Source organism: Rattus rattus, chromosome 6 (assembly GCF_011064425.1).
Source record: "Rattus rattus isolate New Zealand chromosome 6, Rrattus_CSIRO_v1, whole genome shotgun sequence".
NCBI classification, from domain to species: Eukaryota; Metazoa; Chordata; class Mammalia; order Rodentia; family Muridae; genus Rattus; species Rattus rattus.
In genome coordinates, this window is record NC_046159.1 from 104,146,800 (window position 1) to 104,168,571 (window position 21,772).

General features: G+C 39.1%; 1 protein-coding gene across 1 annotated transcript in view; it reads left to right on the forward strand.

The window, feature by feature from the left end:
* Window positions 1-7,933: 7,933 nt before the first annotated feature.
* The window catches only part of Mtpn (myotrophin), a 30,110-nt gene continuing 16,271 nt past the window's right edge, over window positions 7,934-21,772 (forward strand). Inside the window, exon 1 of the mRNA XM_032906759.1 lies at window positions 7,934-8,243. Coding sequence (XP_032762650.1) covers window positions 8,172-8,243 — 72 coding nt within the window. The 5' untranslated portion in view covers window positions 7,934-8,171. The remainder of the gene's footprint in view (window positions 8,244-21,772) is intronic.

Sequence of the window (21,772 nt, forward strand, 5' to 3'; positions counted from 1 at the left end):
TATAAAGGACTGGAGCATGCCTGTATTTTGTTATCTGTAGGAGGTTTGAAACCAATACCCTATAGTTACTGAGCACTGTACTCTAATAGTTGAAGGGATATTGAGATACAATCTAGGTATCAGCAGGTAAACTCAAGGCATACTGTCTTGATTACTTAATTCAATTCTGTTTGCCTTCAATTATGGTTCTCAGCCACCAGTAATTCTGCTTCTTGGAGGACAATAGCTAATGTCTGGTGAGGATGAGAGACAATGCCCTTGACAAGGAGTGAGTAGAGCTACAATGTCATTAAACACCATGCAATTTCTATAGCAGCTCCTCGCAACAAAATAATTCATCCCCATTAAAATGCTGATGATGCCTCTAGATTCAACTTCCTCAGGCCACAATTGATCCTATTCTTCACACACACACACACACACCACACATACCACACACACACACAAACACACCACACACATACCACACACACACACACACACACACACACACACACACACACACACACCTACACACACTCAGGTCTATTAAGACACACATTGATGCTGAGCGTTCATCTCACACCTCACTCCAGCCTGGAGGGGGAGGTAAGAGAGCACTCTGGTCGCTTCTGAAAATTCTGAAGCTTTTGCATTTGGTATGTGTGCTAGAACCTGAGATTTCAGCAAACTCAATCCATGTTTCCACTACACTGTGCTTGTCTGGCCCGAGATTTCCTACAGTTGTCTGAAAGCCAAGGTGAACATTCACTTTCACCTGTAGCTTTGCACAGAGAAGGATCATCTCCATACCTGCAAGATAACATAAGAACAAAGGCTGCCTCAGGCACTACAGGCATGGTGTTCAGGTGAAATACTATAAGAACAGTCTTTAAGGCAATAGAATATTTTTTAAATATTTCTATAAATTAGTTGTCTTTTTATTCTTTTTTTGTTGGATATATGTCTTTACATTTCAAATGTTATTCCCTTTCCTGCTTTCTTGTCCATAAGCCCCCCTATTCCCTCCCTCCCCTTCTTCTATAAGGTTGTTCCCCTCCTCATCCACCCCCCCCTTATCACCACCTTCATTACCTTGCACTGGGGGTCCAACCTTGGTAGGACCAAGGGCTTCTCCTTCCACTGGTGCCCTACAAGGCTATCCTCTGATACATATGCAGTTGGAGCCCAGGGTCAGTCCATGTGTACTCTTTGGGCAGTGGTTTACTCCCTGGAAGCTCTGGTTGGTTGGCATTGTTGTTCTTATGGGTTTGCAAGCCCCTTCAGTTCTTTCAATCCTTTCTCTAATTCCTCCAATGGGGGTGTCATTCTCAGTTCAGTGGTTGCTGCTAGCATTTGCCTCTGTATTTGACATGCTCTGGCTGTGTCTCTCAGGAGACATCTATATCCAGTTCCTGTCAGCATGCACTTCTTAGGGTCATCAATCTTATTTAGTTTCAGTGGATATCTATATATCTATATATCTATATATCTATATCTATGTCTATATATAAAATCAGGCTCTGAATGGCCGTTCCTTCAGTCACTGCTCTAAACTTTGCCTCCATATCCCTTCCTAGGGATATTTTTGTTCCCCCTTTTAAGAAAGAGTGAAGCATCCACACTTTGATCATCCTTCTTCTTGAGCATCATGTGGTCTGTGGATTGCATCTTGGGTATTTCGAGCTTTTGGGCTAATATTGACTTATCAGTGAGTGCATACCATGTGTGTTTTTCTGTGATCAGGCTATCTCACTCAGGATGATATTTTCCAGTTCCATCCACTTCCCTGTGAATTTCATGAAGTCATTGTTTTTGATAGCTGAGTAGTACTCCATTGTGTAGATATACCACATTTTCTGTATCCATTCCTCTGTTGAAGGGCATCTGAGTTCATTCCGGCTTCTGGCTATTATAAATAAGGCTGCTATGACCATAGCATGTGTCTTTGTTGTATGTTGGAGCGCCTTTTGGGTATATGCCCAGGAGAGGTATAGGGTCCTCAATGTCCAATTTTCTGAGGAACCTCCAGACTGATTTCCAGAGTGGTTGTACCAGTTTGCGATCCCACCAACAGTGGAGGAGTGTTCCTTTCTCCACATCCTCACCAGCATCTGTTATCACCTGAATTTTTTTTTATCTTAGCCATTCTGACTGGTGTGAGGTGGAATCTCAGTGTTGTTTTGATTTGCATTTCCCTGATGACTAAGGATGTTGAACATTTCTTTACGTGTTTCTCAGTCATTCGATATTCCTCATCTAAGAATTCTTTGTTCAGCTCTGTACCCCATTTTTTAATAGAGTTATTTGGCTCTCTGGAGTTTAACTTCTTGAGTTCTTTGTATATTTTGGGTATTAGCCCTCTATCGGATGTAGAATTGGTAAAGATCTTTTCCCAATCTGTTGGTTGCCATTTTGTCCTAATGACAGTGTCCTTAAGGCAATAGAATACTGTTATCATTATTCTTTTCCTTCCTCCTGTCCATAGTCTTCTCCCTTAAGGATAATATATCTAAGCTTCTGTAACAAGTACATTACACAGCATATCAGCCAAGTATGTGTTTGCAATGCTATTACCTGATTCTATAAAAGAGCTTGCTGAGCAAGCCAGGGAAACAAGCTGATAAACAGCATTCTTCCATGGCCTCTGCATCATCCTCTGTCTCCTGGTTCCTGCCTTCTTTGAGTTCTAGTCCTGCCTTCCTTCAATCATCAACGAAGGTGATGAGGAAGCTTAAACCAAATAAATTATTTTCTCTCCAAGTTGCACTGGTCATGGTTTTCCATCAGAGTAGGGAAAACCTAACTAAGAGGTGGCCATTCTCATTCAAACCACCATAGAACTCTATTCTCAATCACCACTTCCTTCCTGATTCTTACAATAATTTTGTGTACTGAATGAAAACATTTAGATTATTTGTTCTGAATCCGTATTACGCTGGCTGTCTAGTGGAGTTAGGCCTGTTTCACTGCTTCTTTCCACTCAATCTTTATAAACATGACAATGATTACAAAGTCCTTCAACTAAATCAGACATGTTCTACCCTACATAGACATGAAAGTATAAGTTTTATAACAATTAGGAAGTTTATAGAAGCATAAAGAAGAAGTCAACTACGAGTCTACAATTCTAGGAATATCATACTTGACATGATAGTAATGCTCTTTTCCCCCTACAATGAAGTGAAACTGAAAACTAGACCGAACCACAGGACAGAGTCTATTCTAGGCTGTTTTGAGATTTCCTTTGCCAATGTAATTAATCTAAATCTCTTCAGCTTAGCTTTGGGCAGACTCTTCAGACAAAGTCAAAGAGCAGCCACATTCTTCACCAGAATATCACAAGAATGATCTCTAGGCAACATGCTAAAATTCTTCCCCTCTGAAATCTCTTGAGCCAGACCCCCACAGTTCAAATCGTCCTCAGCACCACAGTCTTCCATGCTTCTCCTAGCAGTGCCCATTAAGTTCCACTTAAAGCACTCCACTTTCTAATCCAAAGTCACAAAATTTATATTCCTCCAAACAAAAGCATGGTCAGGCCTATCACAGCAACACCCCAGCTCCTGGTACCAATTTCTGTCTTAGTTAGGGTTTTAATCCTGGGAGAAGATCATAATCAGGGCAACTTTTAGAAAGGAAACCATTTCATTGGGTCTGGCTTACAGTTTCAGAGGTTTAGTGGTCCATCATCATCATGGCGGGAAGCATGGCAGATGTCAGGCAGACATGGTGCTGGAGGAATCAAGCATTCTACATCTGTTCCAAAGGCAGCCAGGAGGATACTGGGTTTTCTTTTTATACTGGGCAGAGCCTGAGCATATATATGACCTCAAAGCCCTGCCTCCCCAGTGACACACTTCTTCTCACAAGGCTATACCTCCCCCAATAAGGCCATACCTTCTAACAGTACCACTCCCTGTGGCCAAACATTCAAACCCATGAAACTATGGGAGCCAAACCTATTCAAACCATCACAGACCCTTATCAGAGTGCAATCATACCTCCATCTGATCTTGGGATTTCTGGCCCTCAGAACCATGATAAATAAATGCGTTTTTTAAAAACTTCTATCCTGTAGCACTTTATGACATCTTACATGACGATGCAAGAGATAGATGAGAAATAGTTGTATAATTCAGGATGAGATATATTATTTCACTATAGCATACAATGCCTGGAATTTTGGTGGCATTCAATGAGACACTCCTCGATGATTTTCCATGTCTGCTATGAGTAACAAGGGAATCTTGTTGACACAGTTACTCCAGAACTGAGGCTGGCGGTTGTCACAATATTTGGAAAAGAATACTAGAAAAGAACGCACAACAGCAATCAAATGCTTGAGTGTTTTGTTAAATGTTAGGTGTTATGCATCCACCTCACTTGTCAGAACCAGTTGCAAGTCTCCACTTCAGCCTGGGTGCCAAAGCAACCTCCCCAAAGAAGGAAGCACGGGCAAAAACTCTTAATTTGTTCGCCCTTCTGAGCCTTAGATATTGGGGTTTACTTTTTCCTATATGCAAAATAAATGTATATTTTCTTCTAAGGAAAATAACCCAAGAAGTTTTATGGTTTTAGAGTATCAGGCTTGCTGGGGAGTATAGCTCGGTAATAGAGTGTTTGCTTAGCCCATGGATTCAAATCATGAGGACTACAAAAACAAAACAAACAGTATAGGCCAATAGAGCATGAAGCTGAAGTCCAGAGTCTCACAGTAGGATGTGTATGCCTTTTGTTGATCTGGAGACACATGACCTGAGTTAACAAAGTATCCTTGCCCTTGGACCTAGTACACAGATACGTGTGGGAACACGATAACCACAATAACCACTCGAATTCAGAAAGAGGAAGAATAGGACAGAGACACCAATTATAGTCTATGGCAGTTTTGCAATCATGCCCAGGCATTGTGAGGAGCCCCTGAGGGGAGGGGATGGTCTTTGATTAGGCCCCAGATCGAACCCACAGCACCTTCTTCCTCCAGTTCACGGCTGTTGGCAGTTCTTAGATACATCCTCCTGGAGGGTTCTTTTCCGTGATCTAACCTGTCATCTTGAGTAAGTATTGGAGACTATGTGGTCCTTAGAGGACAAGCAACTTTCTCAAGCCTTTTCTGTACCCAGAGGAAGAGGCCCTGAGTCATTTCAAGACTATCCAGTTTTCTATAACTATGATGGACAGGTATTTTACGCTCAATTTCAGAACTTCAGTCAGCTATTCTACAGTTCACCCAAGTGAGCTCTATGTGCCTTCAGCCCAGTCATGTCTTTCAGCCTATTAGGCAGGCAATACATGTGCTATTTTGCATTACTGAAATCTCTCTCTCTCTCTCTCTCTCTCTCTCTCCTCTTTTGCATATTTTTATATCTTTAACTGAAAGTGAAAACCACTTGTTTGTTAAGTTGTTCGTATCTCTACATTTTTGATTCCCTATAGTTGATTTCATTTCCCAAACATTTTATTCTTAACTGTGTACATATGCCTGTATCTGTGTGTGTGGATGCACACATGAGTGCCAGTGCCAGTGATGAACAGAAGAGCGCACTAGATCCATGGAGCTGGAGTTACGGGCAGTTAGTTCTAGGCTGCCCAACTTGGATGCTGGGAACCGAACTCCCTGCTCCAAGAGTAGCTCATAACTGCTGCAGCATCTCTTGGGCTCACTTGCGTGTTTATTTGCAAACTGGACAGTTATTCCCCAAGCTGATCTTTTCCTTTACTGTTTTGGGTAATTTATTTGTCACTATTTACCAACACGGAGAACTGGGTTTCCGTTCCCAGCCTTTCCCGCACAGCCACAAGCATGTGGACTGCATTGTCTCTAGACTTCCCTGTGTTCTCAAGAGAGTCTTTCCCAAGCTTCTGTTCCTATGAACAAGAATCACCGCCCTCACAGCTTCTAACGTTTCCTTTTCTACCTGGTCCCTAAGTCAAAGTGATTCATTCACTGGTTTTATTCACTCCCTCCCCAAACTGAAAGTTGTTTCTTAATTAATCAAGATCGAATCAGCGCTGCTCCAGGAATAAACATCCAAGTCTCGGTGGTTAAAACAACAATCTATCTCATTCATACCACATGTTCATCATAGGATGGGGCGAGCTCTTTCAGGACCCCTGACTGCCTATGTCATCATTGCCTTGAATGTTGTCCATTGCTACGGCAGAAAGGAAAAACTGGGTTCTAAAGAGTCTTGAACTAGCCAGCCTAGTGATGACTCATGTCACTTGTACTCATCGGCCAAAATTAGTTACATGAAATTAGTCAACTACAAGGAATCCAGGAAGAGCCATTCTCTCGTGCATACAGACAGACAAAAACAATCATTTACTGAATAACACAAAGATCTTTCAAAATAGGTAAATTTTTAAAAAGTGATGGAAAATCTTTGGGCTGAACACTGTAAACTGAAAAAAAATAGGCTATAGGATTGAAATGAGCAGTTTTAGAAGCTTCTGCATGTAAATCTCAGAGATGAAAATGCAGCATCAAGAATTAAAATAGAATCCTAAACAGGAAATAGGATACATAAAGGCCCTAGGCTGTTTTTTTCTGAAAATTACAGAAGGTAAAATATGTGGACACTCGAGAGAGAATGGTTAAGGGAGCATCATGGGTTAGGATTGTCCAGGGGAGTCACAGAGGGTCCTGGTCTGATGGACAAACAGGACATACACTAGGAAGCTACTGGACACTTAGAACAAGAAGTGGGTGCTCTGTTTGTGCTTTAAAACAATGAAGAAATCAGAAGACTGAAAAAAATCACCTGGAACACCGTGAAAGTAAAAATGAGATTAGCTAAAAGCCTAGCTCTGTCTGCTTGGGTGACTGTAGGGATCAACTGAACTCTACAAGAAGCCAACCAATTTTGAGATGTGTTGAGGGCCTTTGAAGGTTGGGTTAGGGGAGAGTTGGAAATAGCTGGAGCCATTGTGATTCGGTGAAGCTGTTTACAGAACCATGGAGTATGGAGACTTAGCTAAGTTTAGAATCTATAAGACAAGATCCTATTCTAAATATACTAAGCTTAAGACTTTCAGGTGAAATGCTGACAGTAAGAATAGGTCACATAGGGGAAGTCTGGCTTAGTGATGAACCAAGAGCTTTCCATGTCCCGTAACTCGGACATCCTGGTTTGTGAGGAACCAAACTTCACCTCACAATTTTTTTAACTAAAGTTTCCTTCCAGAAAGGTGCCCTTGTTGGGCATGTAGATTTATATTCCCACATGCTGGAGAGATGGCTCAGAGGTTAAGAGCACTGGCTGCTCTGACAGAGGCTCCCCAGCTTGGTTCCTAGCATGGCCTACAAGAAGGCTTACTGCTGTCTGTAACTGGCTTTCTGAGATTTTATGCTTCCTCTTGCCTCCTCCGGCAACCACACACATTGGTGCACATAAATGTATATATTCTGTCAAAACAATCATGCACATAAGTAAAAATAAGTCTTTTTTTATGTAAGGAGCGAGGTCACATAAAGTTGCGAAGGAAAAGTGGCAGTGTGGTTGGGAAGGGACTCAGGAATGGATTACCTCAAAACATGATCTATGAATACATGAAATTCTCAATCAAAATGTTTTGAGAGTGGGTTGGGTTTTTTGTTTGTTTTCCTTAATTATTAGTTTAAAGCAGAAAAGTAAGACGGAGATAATCTAAACACATTATTATTACAAATTATTAGAATTATTAGAAAGTGAGCCCTCGAAACTAACTTTCCCCTCAGTAGTGGAGCAGGAATGTCCTACACTCAACCAACACTTCCACAGGTTTAGCCCCTGATTTTCCTGACCTCCAGGGATATTTTACTCAGCTTCTCGGCTCCGCCCACTGGACCAGCTTCTACTCTTCTTGGCTTGCTAGGATAATGCGCGTGCGCACAAGTGGCCCTCCTGAGGTAAGCCGTCGGGGCGGGGTCTGGAGCAGAGCTTTCTGGTGAGAGGAAGAGGAAGAGGAAGTCGGAGGCGGGCCCTAGCGGGGCGTGAACCGGAAGTGCAAGCGTCCTGCTTCTCTTCAGCTAGGCGGAACCTGCTCTGCTGGGCCCAACGGCTGCAAAAGTACTTTCTCCTGCCCGAACGCTAGCCGCGGCCCACAGTCTCGCCCGCTCGGCTGCCTGAGGCACGTCGTTTCCTCGTGTCCTTCGTCGGGCGTAATCGCCGCTTCTGCCCGACCCGCCGGCCCATCCCGCTGCAGTGATGTGCGACAAGGAGTTCATGTGGGCCCTGAAAAACGGAGACTTGGATGAGGTGAAGGACTATGTGGCTAAGGTGAGCGGGGATGCGCTGAGGTGGGGTGATCGTGAAGCCCACGGGGCACCAGGAACAGGGCCGGCGGGGAAGACTCCTTGATGCCGAAGGGCCTGGATCTGTGTGGCCTTTCTGTGCGGGGTAACCGCTGTGTTGCTAAGGCGGCTGTGGCCTCTCTCACCCCCTCGGTTAACTGGCGCCTTGGTAGTCTCTCTCGATCGTTACAGGCCGGCCCTCTGCTACACCGGTTACTGGAGTCTTTGAATGGGGCATTTCTCCATCTAGGCCTTGCGGGTTCCTGAGGAGTAACCCAAGCAGTTAGAATCAGGGACGATTTCTTGAACGTGCGGCCTGGTGGAGGTGGAAAGGATTCAGAGGATTCGTTAACCGTGAAATTAGCTGCCCAAAATAGCCATAGTTAAATTTCTGAAACTTGGTGTCACTTCACTGTGAAAGTCTTAACTTGGGTGTGGCCCTTTTTCTCTCCTACATCACACAATATATGTACGTGTGTGTATCATTTGCTTCGACTGATAAGGTTGCAGCTGGGGTGTTAGGAAATCTGATTAGTTTCCAAAAAGCCTTTTAACTTTGGGTACTCCATGATTTCATCTGAAGTCCGTGTGTGTGTAGTAAATAGTACTGCAGTCTAATCACGCTATGTTTAGGGTTAAAGTATAAATATATATATATATATATATATATATATATATATATTGTTAAGAAGCCCAAATTCAAAGCCGAACCCTAATTAATAGAAATAAATCCACTTTGTGAGGTACTTGGAAAGTTCTAAGCTAGCCTGCCTTTGGGTCTTAAAATTGCACTTTTTGTAATTTTAAGGAGAACTAGCATAATTTTTTTTTTAAATTATTTTCCAAAAGTAGAATTTTGCAACAACTGCGATCATCTTGGTCCTCTTCCAAAAGTGTGAGCCTGCGGTCAAGATTTTAATTCTTAAAAGGTGTGAGCAGTAGTATCCTGCCTCTCAGGCCTGTGTTAGAAAGCAAGCAGAAGCAGCTTTGTTTGTTTGTTTGTAACTACAGGATTGTACAAGGCTGATAGTTTTTTCTCCATTTGATGCAATTATAATTTAGATTTTTCACATGTATTTGTTCTGCTTAGTTGTTTGCAATGGATGTTTAAGGCAGGCTGCCTTCTGAACTGCCTTAGCTAGTAGCAGATAGAAACCTGAACCACCACCTCTTCAATGTAGGGTTATAGAAAAATACATCAACCACTAGCGGAACACCACACTATTCTCTCCAAGTGAGTGGCCCTTGTTTTTTCCAGCCCCTGCTCAGACTTAAGGGATTTAGAATACAAAACATTAATAAAGACTTAAGTGACAAAAAAGTTACATGTTACCAAAAAATAACATGCATGAGACTGTTTGTGTTGTCGCAGTGTTAGCTTACAACTTCATGACTGAACCAACCATTCATCCAAACTAGAAATCGGGCAATCGTCCTACATATCTGAGGGTTGTTCCTTGCTTCGCTCTCCAGTCTTGCAGTTCTAGCCCCCACTGTATTTTCTTGATTTGGTTTGCCCATTCTCCATTCTGATCGTCTTCAATAGTTCGCTGAAGGGATCAGTGTTTATTTAAGTATATTATTTTTCTCAGTAAACTTCCTTCTCTAACTTGATAGATTATATATCTTGTGACTCTGCGTCACTTCCAACTCTTTCTTTTGGTCTACTGGGACATTGTGTTGTATTGAGAGATTGTTTTTCTTCTCTGTCTGAGAGCTGTACTCCAGACCCTGACTTGTACTTCTTGCTGTAGATTTGTCCATGTGTACTTACATCCTTTTTGACCAACTCAGCTTCACCAGTTAGCCTCCAAGCTCATGAATTCATGTTTGTCCTCTTAGCCTAAATATCACCTCTTCCCCCACCCCCCAAAAAACAACGCTTCACCTTAAATGATCTTGAGCGCAGCTTCTTATCCTGTTTCACACTGTGGTTTTCCTGCATATCTGTCCTTCATTAGGTAGGCCCTGAGCCTTTGGATAGTAGATGCTATGTTCTTTTAAATCGTAGTATCTCCAGTGTAACCCATAATACATTAAAAGCATATGTTCTTAGTAAGAACTTCTCTTAGCCATGATTTTAGTAGACTTCACTAGTTATGGAAAAGTAATTGCCACTCACTGGCTATTAAGTTTTGGAGGAGTTATAGTTAGACAAGGTTACCAACTAGCCCAACTTGGATTTAAACCAAAGATTGTCTGAATCTAAAGCATATATTTTTTTAAGAAAGCTGTCTCTGTCTGCTTTGAAGTAGTTAGGTTTTTTGTTTTTTGTTTTTTTTTTGTTTTTTTGTTTTTTTTTCTGTTTTCTTGACTTACTAAGGCTTAGAGTCAACTCATTAAGAAAATAAGAGACTTGCTGAAAGAACTTAGTCCAAACTATGAAGACAGTTTAGATATAATTAGCATAAAGGCAAATAAATCTGGTAAACCTAAATTCTCACCAAACTGTCTTATTCAGTATAGGTCTGTAAGATAATTATTTGGTGGCTTGTGGCAATTTTTTTTAAATCATAATCTTGTTATTTATGTTTGTAATTATGATCCTGAAGAACAATCCAGAAAAAAGAAATATTGTGTCAGTCTGTTCCCCTTAGGGGGGAAAAAATGGGCAACTAAATTACTGAGATTTCTATTCATAATTGCTTTAAAGAAGAATATGTTTTTAACATTTTATATATTTGGCCATTGTAATATAATATTCAGGTGTTATTTCATTCTTATCAAGTCAACCCATGAGAGTAATTTTAGACAATAGGTAATGATTTTGCCCAAGGTCTTGAAGCTCTCAAGTGGGTGGTAGGACAGGAACTTGAACTCACTCTCACAGGCTATGAAGGACTTTCCGAATTCCTTGCTATTAACCACTCAACACACTGGTGGCCCTCATTGCTAAACAATCTCAGATAACAAAGGGAGTATGTTGCTTCTGTGTATATAAAAATTACAGATTGGGCCAAGATGATAATGGTCCCTTGACTATGTAGAGATAAGCCTACCACAGCCTTTGAGGATCCAAGGTTCCTTCTGGGGAGTGCTTGTGAGTTGTGCTGGTGGGTAGCCCTTAAACTCTCCAGCCGCTTTAATAGGTGTACTCTTGCTTACATATCCTTCTGTTTCACTGGCCGTGAAATACTATACATTAGGCCTCTAACTTCCCTTTCTCTGTGGTTTCTCTCCAACCCCATTCTAATTACATCTGCCTTGACACGTTAACAGGCTTGAAAAGCAACACTTGTGCACCATGTGAAAGGATAGGATCTGTCAAATCCAAGAAAGCTTCAAGTTTAATCTTTAGAAATTGCAAGCTTACTGGGATCTTTTTTCCCTTTTTCCTTAAAAAAAAAAAAAATGTAGGCAATTTTAAAGTGGTTCAGATTCAGCATTTGTTGTTTTATGTCATTTTGTTTACTTTTTTAAAAACGTTTTTAAACTGGCAGGATGTTTTCCTTTATCACTTTGTTGTTCTTTCTGCCAGGTGTGCTGTAAGAAAGCTTATATCAGCCTGTGAGAAACGGAGGTGTTATCAGTAAACTCAGAAAATTTAGTACAGTATAAATGCTTATCTTTCTATTATAGGTTGTCTTTTTTTTTTCTCAGATAAAATAATAACAAAGGATCGTTCAACAAAAATATACAGAAGACAAAAATTACTTTATAATCCTACTATCTTAATAATTTTAGGGGCTTAAGGAGATGGTCCAGTGGGCATAACATGCCCAATCCTGAAGCCTGGAGCTCATATGGCCAGCTGGATTAGCTGAATCAGCAAAGTCTGGGTTTAAATAAGAGACTGCTTCTATGAGTAAGGTGGAGAATGATCAAGGAAGACACCCATCATCAACTTCTGGCCTTCACATACTCATGCACACACATGCAGTAGCACCTGTGTGCATACATGTTCAGCTACAGGTATAAGTGCATACTGTACAACATACACTCATGAGCAAGGGGCAAAGTCAGATTAATTCAGACACAGATTTGAATATGCAGCAATTGGAACTAAAAGATGACGCCCCCTTCTCCTAGTCTCTGTGACCAAAGAGGTTCATGTAGTTAGTATCAGGAAATAATTGGAAATTTATTTACTCATTTATTTCCTCCATTTAAAAGTTCTTTAAACTCTCTATACTTGCTCTCTTAATTTATCTTAAAAAATGCTTTATATTAAAATTAATTACTCTGAAACGATGTATGATATTCCATTGTATAGGTTTAATATGTATAATGGATGGTAAGCCTTTTATTTTCAGTTTAGTTTTGCAATTAAATGATATTATAGTAATCATGTTTGGGAGCTGGAGAGATGGCTCAGTGGTTAAGAGCACTGACTGCTCTTCCAGAGGTCCTGAGTTCAAATCCCACAACCACATGGTGGCTCACAGCCATCTGTAATGAGCTCTGATGTCCTTTTCTGGTGTGTCTGAAGACAGCTACAGTGTACTCACATATAATAAATAAATAAATAAATCTTTAAAAAAAAAAAGAAGTAATCATGTTTGTATTTTTAACAACTTTTAAGAATAGATCCATATTTTGAGCCTAAAGAGTATCATGGATTTAGATTCCCTTGGACACACATCACAAACAGCCCTAAGTGTCACTAAACATTTTTGGGTTTGCTCTTAGAAAGCTGGTAGTGTGCTATTGGTTGTGTGTTGTTTTAATTCATATTTCAATAAACATTGAACATTTTAGAGTAGTATTAGCCATTCATAGTCTTTTCCTGCTTGTTTTACTATTTCTCCCCTGCTCTGCACTCGCCTCTTTGCATTTGGGTCTTGTTCTTTTAGTTCAGTCTGTCCAGGAACTTGCTTTGTAGCCTAGGCTGGCCTTGAACTTAGGTTCCTCCTGCCTTAGTCTTTCTGGCCCTACAGTAAAGGTATATCCCACAACATCCTATTCCCATTTCTTATTTTTACCTTTCGTTGATTTTTTTTAAATGTGTAGTTGGCCCATTTACAGGTTTGTGTGTGTCCTATAAATTAAGGGAGGTTTTCTTGTCATGTAACTATTGTTCTTGGTGTATTTCTTGATTTTTAGCTACTTGTTCTACAAGTCTTATGACTAGGTTGTTAGTGCCTTTCTGTTACTTATTCGGAGTAGTTAAATAGGAGTGTAATTTGCTGAACTATTTAATATTGTGCCTGACATGCTGTCTTAATTAGGGTTATTATTACTGTGTTGAAACACCAAGACCAAAGGCAACCTGAGGAGGAAAAGGTTTACATGTCCCAGTCACAGCCCATTAAGGGAAGCCAGACAGGGTAGGGACCTAGAAGCAGGCAGGAGCTGAGGCAGAGGCAGACCATAGAGGGGTGCTGCTTACTAGCTTGTTTCTTATAGTGTACTCAGCCTGCTTTCTTATAAAATCTGGGACCACCAACCCAGGGATGGCACCACCCACAATGGACTGGGTTCTCCCCCATCAATCAACTAATTAAGAAAATGTCCTATAACTTAACTTGATCTTAGGGAATCATTTTCTCAATTGAGGTTCCCTCATCTCAAATGACTTTAGCCTGCCTGTGTTGACATAAAATCAACCAGCATACATGGTGATGTTCAGTGCTTATTAGCTGTTGTTAATAATTGCAATTGTGGTTATAGACAAAGCTCCCTAAAAGACACCTAGTTCACTTGAACATTCATGTTTATGTTTTCACTGTTCACAATAGTTAGGGAGTAGAGTCAGCCTAGATATCTACTAGTAGATTGAGAAAATGTACATGTTCAGAATAGAATTTATACAGTCATAAAAAAAATGAAATGACATTTAGCAAAGAAATAGGTGAAACTAAGTCATTATGTTAAGTGAAGTAAGCAAATATTAAAAGGACAAATACTATTTTCTCCCGGTATAAAACATTTAAAATTGTGTGTGGGCCATGAAACAAGAAGGGAGGGAGATCATGAGAGGGAAAAAAATATGAAGGGAATGGGGCAAAGATAGGGTAATACGATCCATACGACATGAATGCAGAGGAGGTAATTGAATAAAGGAGAGGAACCAATGACAGAATGGAATGCAGAAAAGACCAATTAGAACACAGCATATTGATAACATATGTCTGAAAATTCCATGATAAAGTTCATTACTTTGCTACATGTTTTAAATTGCTCTAAAATAAGAGCAAAAGCAAAAGGTGTCATCTAGTTCGACGCTTACATAAGGAAAACTTGGACATTAAAGGCCTTACCCAGGGTCTTGCTAGTAGAATTGGGACTTTATTCAGTTTTCCTCAATCTGAATTGAGTGTGTTCTTTCATCAACTATTGTGTTTTCTAACTGAGTACTTTATATTAGCTACTCCCATGGTAATGTTAGGGCTGTTTTTGTCCTACTCTGCTTGGTAACGTTATGCTTTTTCAATCATTTTTTATTAACTTTGCTAGAATGAACTACATAAAGTATCTAGCTTAGTATTAAGAATGAAGCTTAATTAGTAAGTTAGTTCACAGTCCTGAAGGTTCAAAAGCATGGAGCTGGCACTGACTCAGAGGTAGTTTAGTCCCTGTTGGCCGTGCCACATCTTAGTGCATGGCAAGATTGAGAGTGGAGGAGGGGTGACAAACCAGCCACATAACAGTTACCTTAGGCTAAAGAGCTGAAAGAGGTCAGACTCAGGCTTTAATAGTGGTCCTCTCTGAGAACTACCTAAATCCCTTCCCAGGGGCAGCAACTAGCCTTATAGTAGCAACCATACACATAGCTAAAATGTCATCAACTCTCACACTACAGTATTGAGAACCAAGCTCCTATCACTGTTTATATTCAAGATTTTATTTATGTGTTTTGTTAAACAAATCTCATGACTTGTACAGTTATACCACTGTGGCATTTCAGCATCTTGTACTGTCTCATACAGAGGTGTGGTTTTTTTTTTTTTTATTTTTGTTTGTTTGTTTGTTTGTTTGCTGTATTTGTACTATGGAGTTGGGTTTTTGTTTGTTTGGTTGGTTTTGGTTTTTTGTTTTGGTTGTTTTTTAACTTTTGGGAGCCAGAGTTTACATATAAATTCTAATTTTGTAAAATAAATCCTTGTAGACAGTAGACAGAGAAAGGGGAAGTAGAAGAGAAAATGAGAGTTCAAGTTTTACCTTAATGGATGCTTAAAAAAAAGAAACTCAAAAGGTGCATTTGTAGATGTAGAGTAGACAGAACTATTTATAGATCTAAATAGTGCTTCCAAGAACTAGACAGCTCTCCTTCACCAGAAGCAATCGGCAGTCTTGATGTGAGAGAGATCTTCCATGTCTAGTGGAGCATTGGTCTCATGGGGAGGAATGGGGCCAGGCTTGCCAGCGAGCGGAGCCCCTGTCCAGTCTTCTGGAGTTCCCTGCTGTACGATGTGAATCTTGATCTCCTGCCCACATAGGAAATGAACTCAAAACCCAAATATGACTAATTGGATGCTTCTGGCTAGAGTGGAATATAAAGGTTAAGCACAGTGAAGGGCAGTAAAGGATGTAGTAGCCACAAGGAAACACTCAGTTTAGAAAAACCACAGTAGTGGCCATCTGTTGTCCATGTTGTTCTTCTGACAGATTTTAATTTTTATTTCTTGACTGTAAGCCTTATATCTTACGCACTTCTCCACAGCCCCAAGAATACATGAATGTCTTGTTTAGTGTGTTCCACTTGTTAGTCAGTCTGAATGGAGTTCTGTTGCTCATTTTTAGTTGCTATCTCTTCCTGTTTTACTGACTTTTCTGAAGATAGACATTATCTTTATTTTAAAAAGGAGGAAAGTATATTTGTATTTCCAGTTATTGTCACATTTCTCTTATCTATTATACAGTCTAGTTAAATTTGGATTGGATTGGTATCTGAAGAAGCTATCCCTTTTTTCCTTCCTTTTTTCTCAAAGTTGATTTACTATCTGTACCTCTTCTTCATGTAAATGATAGCTTTCTTTTCCTAGGAATAGCCCTTAGTGTTCAAATCTTGGTTGTTTTAAACTCAAACTTTATGCAGTCCCCATGATTTTAGTGACAATAGTTGGCAAATTTTGACTTTGCCTTGTAACCATCATTTTGAAATTTTAATTTAGTGTTTTCAAAACCACCCACCTAACTTGGAAGTAAAGTTTTTCACTTGATGTTTCATGAAAAATAAGAGTCATCAGTGTTTGTTTGGGGTTTTTTGTTTTTGTTTCTTTTTTAATAGTAACATAAAAGCACCTGTTCTGGGCTGGAGAAATGGCTCAGAGGTTAAGAGCACTGACTGCTCTTCCAGAGGTCCTGAGTTCAATTTCTAGCAACCACATGGTGGCTCAAATAGATCTTTTAAAATGCACCCATTCAAGCCTCAGCATTCTCATCTGGAACAGAATCATGATGAAGTCAACTCACATGTTTCATGCAGTTTTTAAAGAGACAGTGTATGTGTCTAAACAGAGCAGCATCTACACATTGCAGCAGTAAGGTTTGCTATTTGTGTTGTCTGAGTAGATTATTTACTAAGGGGATGCTTAAAGGAGGCTGAGGCAAGAGGCTAGCAAACTTGCCTTGGTTTTCATAAACGACCAGTTAGTCCGTATTATAGGACTTGTCAGCCAGATGTCTCTATCCCTGCTGTTGTGCAGTGACGGCATAGATAGCATGTAAACAACTAAACAGTCGAATATGCTGTTTGTGTTCCAATAAAACTTTACTTACCAGAAATAGGCAGCAGGCTTGATTTGACCTATTAGCCATAGATTGTTTACCTTTACATAAGACTGAAGTCAGAAAAATGAATCCATATATATAGACTAAATTTCTCCTTTATCTTCAAGATTTTGACATCTAAAATAAATAAGACACGATAAAAATAGAAATTTTACTTTGAGAATGTTTTCAAAAATCCATTTCAGAAATCCTTATGGTTAAAGATACTGAACTGTAATGAAAACTGAAGCATAGAAAACCATGTGTGGGTAGAGATAGAAATTAAACTAAAATTATCAAAACTAAAAGGCATAATCTCTAGTAAATGTGAACCTTAGGCAAGAGATGTGGGTTTATTCTATGAAGTGAGCATTAGAAATCTTTATAAATGCACAAACAGATTAACATAAGCTTTTAAACTGAACAGAATTTCTAGAGAATCTCTTCTGCTGTTAAAATAGGAAAGTATTCTAGAATTCTCTCCCCAGCTTTGGTGCCAGTCCCATGACCTGGTTTGGTTTCTAACTCCCCTAGTGAAAGAGAAGGCTAGTTAGCACAATTTCACTGGTTCATTCATAATTAAGTCAGCAAATGCCAGTTGAGCACCTACAGTGCCAGCCATTGTATTAGGTAAACATGAACACAACAAAAGTGAATGCTTCTAAGGATGTGTTCTTTGGGGGTTTTATTTGGGTATGCAAGAAAAACAGCAAATATAATGATTATATGGGTTCTAGATAAACTGTTTTTCTTAAATATATGAAATATAGATAAAACTTAAGTAATAGCTTTACATTTTATTAATAAAATACAACTCTTAAAAAATAGATGTATAAAATCCATGATAAATTAATATTTGGTTCCAATAGAAAAATCAAAACTGTAAAATAACAGATTCAAATTAGAATTTCAGTTATGAGAAAAGAATATATTTTCTTTGTGTGCCCTGTTGTATGTAAATAGTGAACACAGAGGTTTTCATGTCATTTAACTATGTAGGTAAGGCTTACCCTCATCTTATAGTCAGAGAAGTGGGAACTGAGTAACTTTCCCTAGCTCTCACAGGAGGGTTTCAGCTCAGATTTAGTCACTCCAAAAGAGCTTTCCTGTTTCTTCCCCACCACCGTGTATTCTACATTTGAGAACTACAAATGGTGAGGGTAGGGTGCAGTCTTCTTCCTCCTTTCCATTTGTTTCCCTCCCTTGTTGTGGGTTTATTTACAAATAGAACCTTGGATCTGTAACCCATTAAACAGAACAGCAGATACTTTCCAGGCTGCAGAACCTTCATTTTTGTAAGTGAAGCTGCATTTTTACTTCCTTTTTCAAACTGAGGACCACAGAATTTTGAGATTTTGAGTGTTAATTCTTTTACTTTAATAAGGCTTGCTTGGTGTGTGTGTGTGTGTGTGTGTGTGTGTGTGTGTGTGTGTGTGTGTGTGTGTGTGTGTGTGTGCGTGTGCATGCGCACGCAGACTCCCACCCCCTTGGCTATTGAATTCTTAGTTTTATACCACAAGTAAAAAATTGTTTTAAAAGCAAATTACTATTTTAGTTACAAAATGTATGTTTGACTAATTACTTTTAGACCTTCTACCATCTAAAGAAGAAATTTTAACAATTTAGCAAATAAACTGGCTATATAAAAATTTAAGAATCTTTCATAATTTGAATTATTTTTTTTTCTTTTTTTTCTTTTTTGGAAGCTGGGGACCGAACCCAGGACCTTGCGCTTGCTAGGCAAGCGCTCTACCACTGAGCCAAATCCCCAACCCCCTATAATTTGAATTATTTAATTGTTTTTTTTTTTTCTTCTTCTTTTTTTTGGAGCTGGGGACCGAACCCAGGGCCTTACGCTTGCTAGGCAAGTGCTCTACCACTGAGCTAAATCCCCAACCTAATTGGTTATTTTTAACAAAAGCCACCCTAAGTTGAAGTAAATGCATAAGTAGGGGATACAATGAGGGTCTTGACTTCATGGGTTATTCAACTATAGAAAGTGATCACTGTGGTTATGATTATAACTAGTAATAAGAAACTATCCTTAAAAATATTTGAAGTATTTTAAGAGGCTACATTATTATATATTCTATTAATTGAGTTTGTGCCTATTAAGTAATTTATAGTTGTAAGAATTACTATTTGTTACTTTAAATGAGTTAAGATTCACACTTTATTTATATATGAATTTACTTCTTCCAAAACAAGGAATAGGAATATAGAAGATCTATATCATACCTTTTTTACTTTCTGTTGCTACCTTTTCTATATTAGAAAGTTCACATAAAGTATCAAAGCTTTTCTCACCTCTTTTGACTGCTTTACCCTCAAAAGTAGATTGGATCCCATTGCTATGCTGAAATTTATAATTCTGGAACTGCACGCTAACATCACTGGTACAGTGATATAATTCTTTGCAAAGTTATATCCTAAGGTAAAAGTTTTAGCTAGTAAGGTAGATGGAGTAGGAGAATGAGGCACACACAGGAAAAGGGTAGGAAATGATGGGCCAGAATATCCTTCTCAAAAGGATCTGTTTAAAAAACCATTAAACACTCCAATGTTAAGGTCTAAATAGGACAGGAAATACTTAACACTAACTGAATGACTAGGAACATTGGCTCAGCTGCGGCATTGGTAAATTTAATCCACTTGCTGCTAGGTTTCTACTCAGTCAGGTGTCCAGTGTTAACTTACACACTGTCCTACAAAATAGTCACACATAGCCTGCTTTTTAGTAGCTTTAATTTAGTCTCTTGTGATAGTACACTATGAACTTACCCCTTAGATCTTGGTTTCACAAAATGTGCACATTTGGGAATCAAAGGAAGAGAATTATTTATTTCTTTTCATCTGAAGAATGACCTAGAGAAAGTTATCAGCAGAAATCAGGTGGCCATTTAATTTAGAATGTGTTCCTATCTGTGATTCTATTATTCACATGAACCTAACCTAGGGCAGTTTAAGATCCATACAAGATCTGAGACTTAGGAGAAAATCTGTGGCACTTAAACGTATGCCACATAAGATTTGAGTGGTGTTTTTAAACCGTAGGATGTTTCCATTTGTGTTAGACTAGTTTTTACACACACACACGCCACAGATTTCTAGTCATGTTTATATTTCATAAGATGAGTTAGGAAAATAGTAGAGGCAGAGATTGAAGAAGGCTGAGAAAATAGACCTAGTAAATATTGCCATCCTTTAATGGCGTCTCTGCCTTCATCTGCTGGAGAACGGGGTGCTCACTCACTTCTCGTTACAGTGTTTTTTCCCTGAGTTTTCTTGCTTGTCCACATAAAGATACATAACTAAGCATTTTTAAAGTTTAAAGTTAATGTTTCTGCTTTTTTGCTTTGAATTCTCCTTTATCATTTATTAATAGTCTTAGTTTTGTAGTTAAATATGCCTTAAAATATATGCTATCATAATCAAAGCCATAATAAACTCTGGTTGAGGCTTGAAAGTATCATGACTCACAATGTAGAAGTAGAAGTTGTAGTCTGTGATCCCTGTGAGCCTTTAAAAGTCTAACAAGATAAGGCACAGTGAAAGATAAACTGCCAGGGAGGTAAGTTTTTGATCACTCTTGACCCAGTCCCTACAAGTTATGCTCTTCTTAGGACAAAACTAATGGCACTCCTCTTACATGCTTACTTTTCCCGGAAGGCAGCTAGTTTTTTGTCCCAGTCGGAACTTTGTTTCATCTCAAGGAGGTAAAATTGTACCTTTCTTACCATAAATATTTGTCTAGTTAAATCAAGTAAGATAGTATGTCTCGTTCTGATGCCAAGTCTCATCTTTTCTAACCTTTGCCTACTTTTATAAGTAGAATATAGAATAACTACATTTTTAAACAACATTCTTACTTTGAAAGTAATTCCTTTTCTCCTTACTTTATTTAGTATTGTGTTAAATGTTTTGTTGAACAGTTTATCAGGTGGTAAGTAAGGATATGGCTATCCGTAGGGCTTTGTCTTTCCAGAACCCTTTTCATAGCCATGAGTGCAGAAGAACCTTTCCTGCTCTAGGAGGTGAGAAAACAGCGAAGTTGTAGACCAATGTAAAGGTAGCTGTGGAGGACTTGAGTATCAGTGCAGCCTCCAACTAAGGCCCCACAAGCTTATTGGTACCCATGTGGTAGGTAGCAGCACATGCCTAACTAGAAACCTGAAGCTTCTGACCAGAGCTCTTTTCCACCCTCTCTTCACAGAAAATAGGAAGTAAGCAGATAATGAAAATGTAAGATTTAAATAGTGAAGGTTCCTAACTTCTCAGAGAGTGTGATTCTCAAAGCAGGCTCTTTTCTTATAATGTATTTTTGTCTTGCTTTGGAAGACTGATGGCTAATGCCAGAATTAGTTGGTAAGTCGTCTCATCCCTTCTGTTTTCCAGAATTGTGTAGAACAGGTATGAAGACTTCCCTTAAGTATATGGTCACATTGAGCAGTGAGTCTATCACAGGGCAGGAAGTTTCCATGTGAGATCATCTGTAGAGTCTGGTACTGGCATTTGTGCCTTTACCCTTTTCTTGTTAATGTTTCATAGTGTGTGATCAGGTGTGTTGATCTTCCTGAATAAACTTTTGATTTCTCTCCATGGTATCTTGTTTTCAATTTATTTGATTTCTACTCTGACCTTTATTCTTTTGTCGTATTTGCTTTAAGTTGCTTTTTTTCTAATTATTTTGGTGAATGTAGAAAAGCTATTTTCTTAAAGCCTTTCACCTTTCTAATACATTTAATGCTATAAATGTCTTTTCAGTGTTGCTTTGCAGAGAGTCTATCTAGAGACTTTCTTTTTGTTTACTCATACAGTGATATTACTTGTCAGCTAAAGTAAGAATTGTAATACAAGTATGAA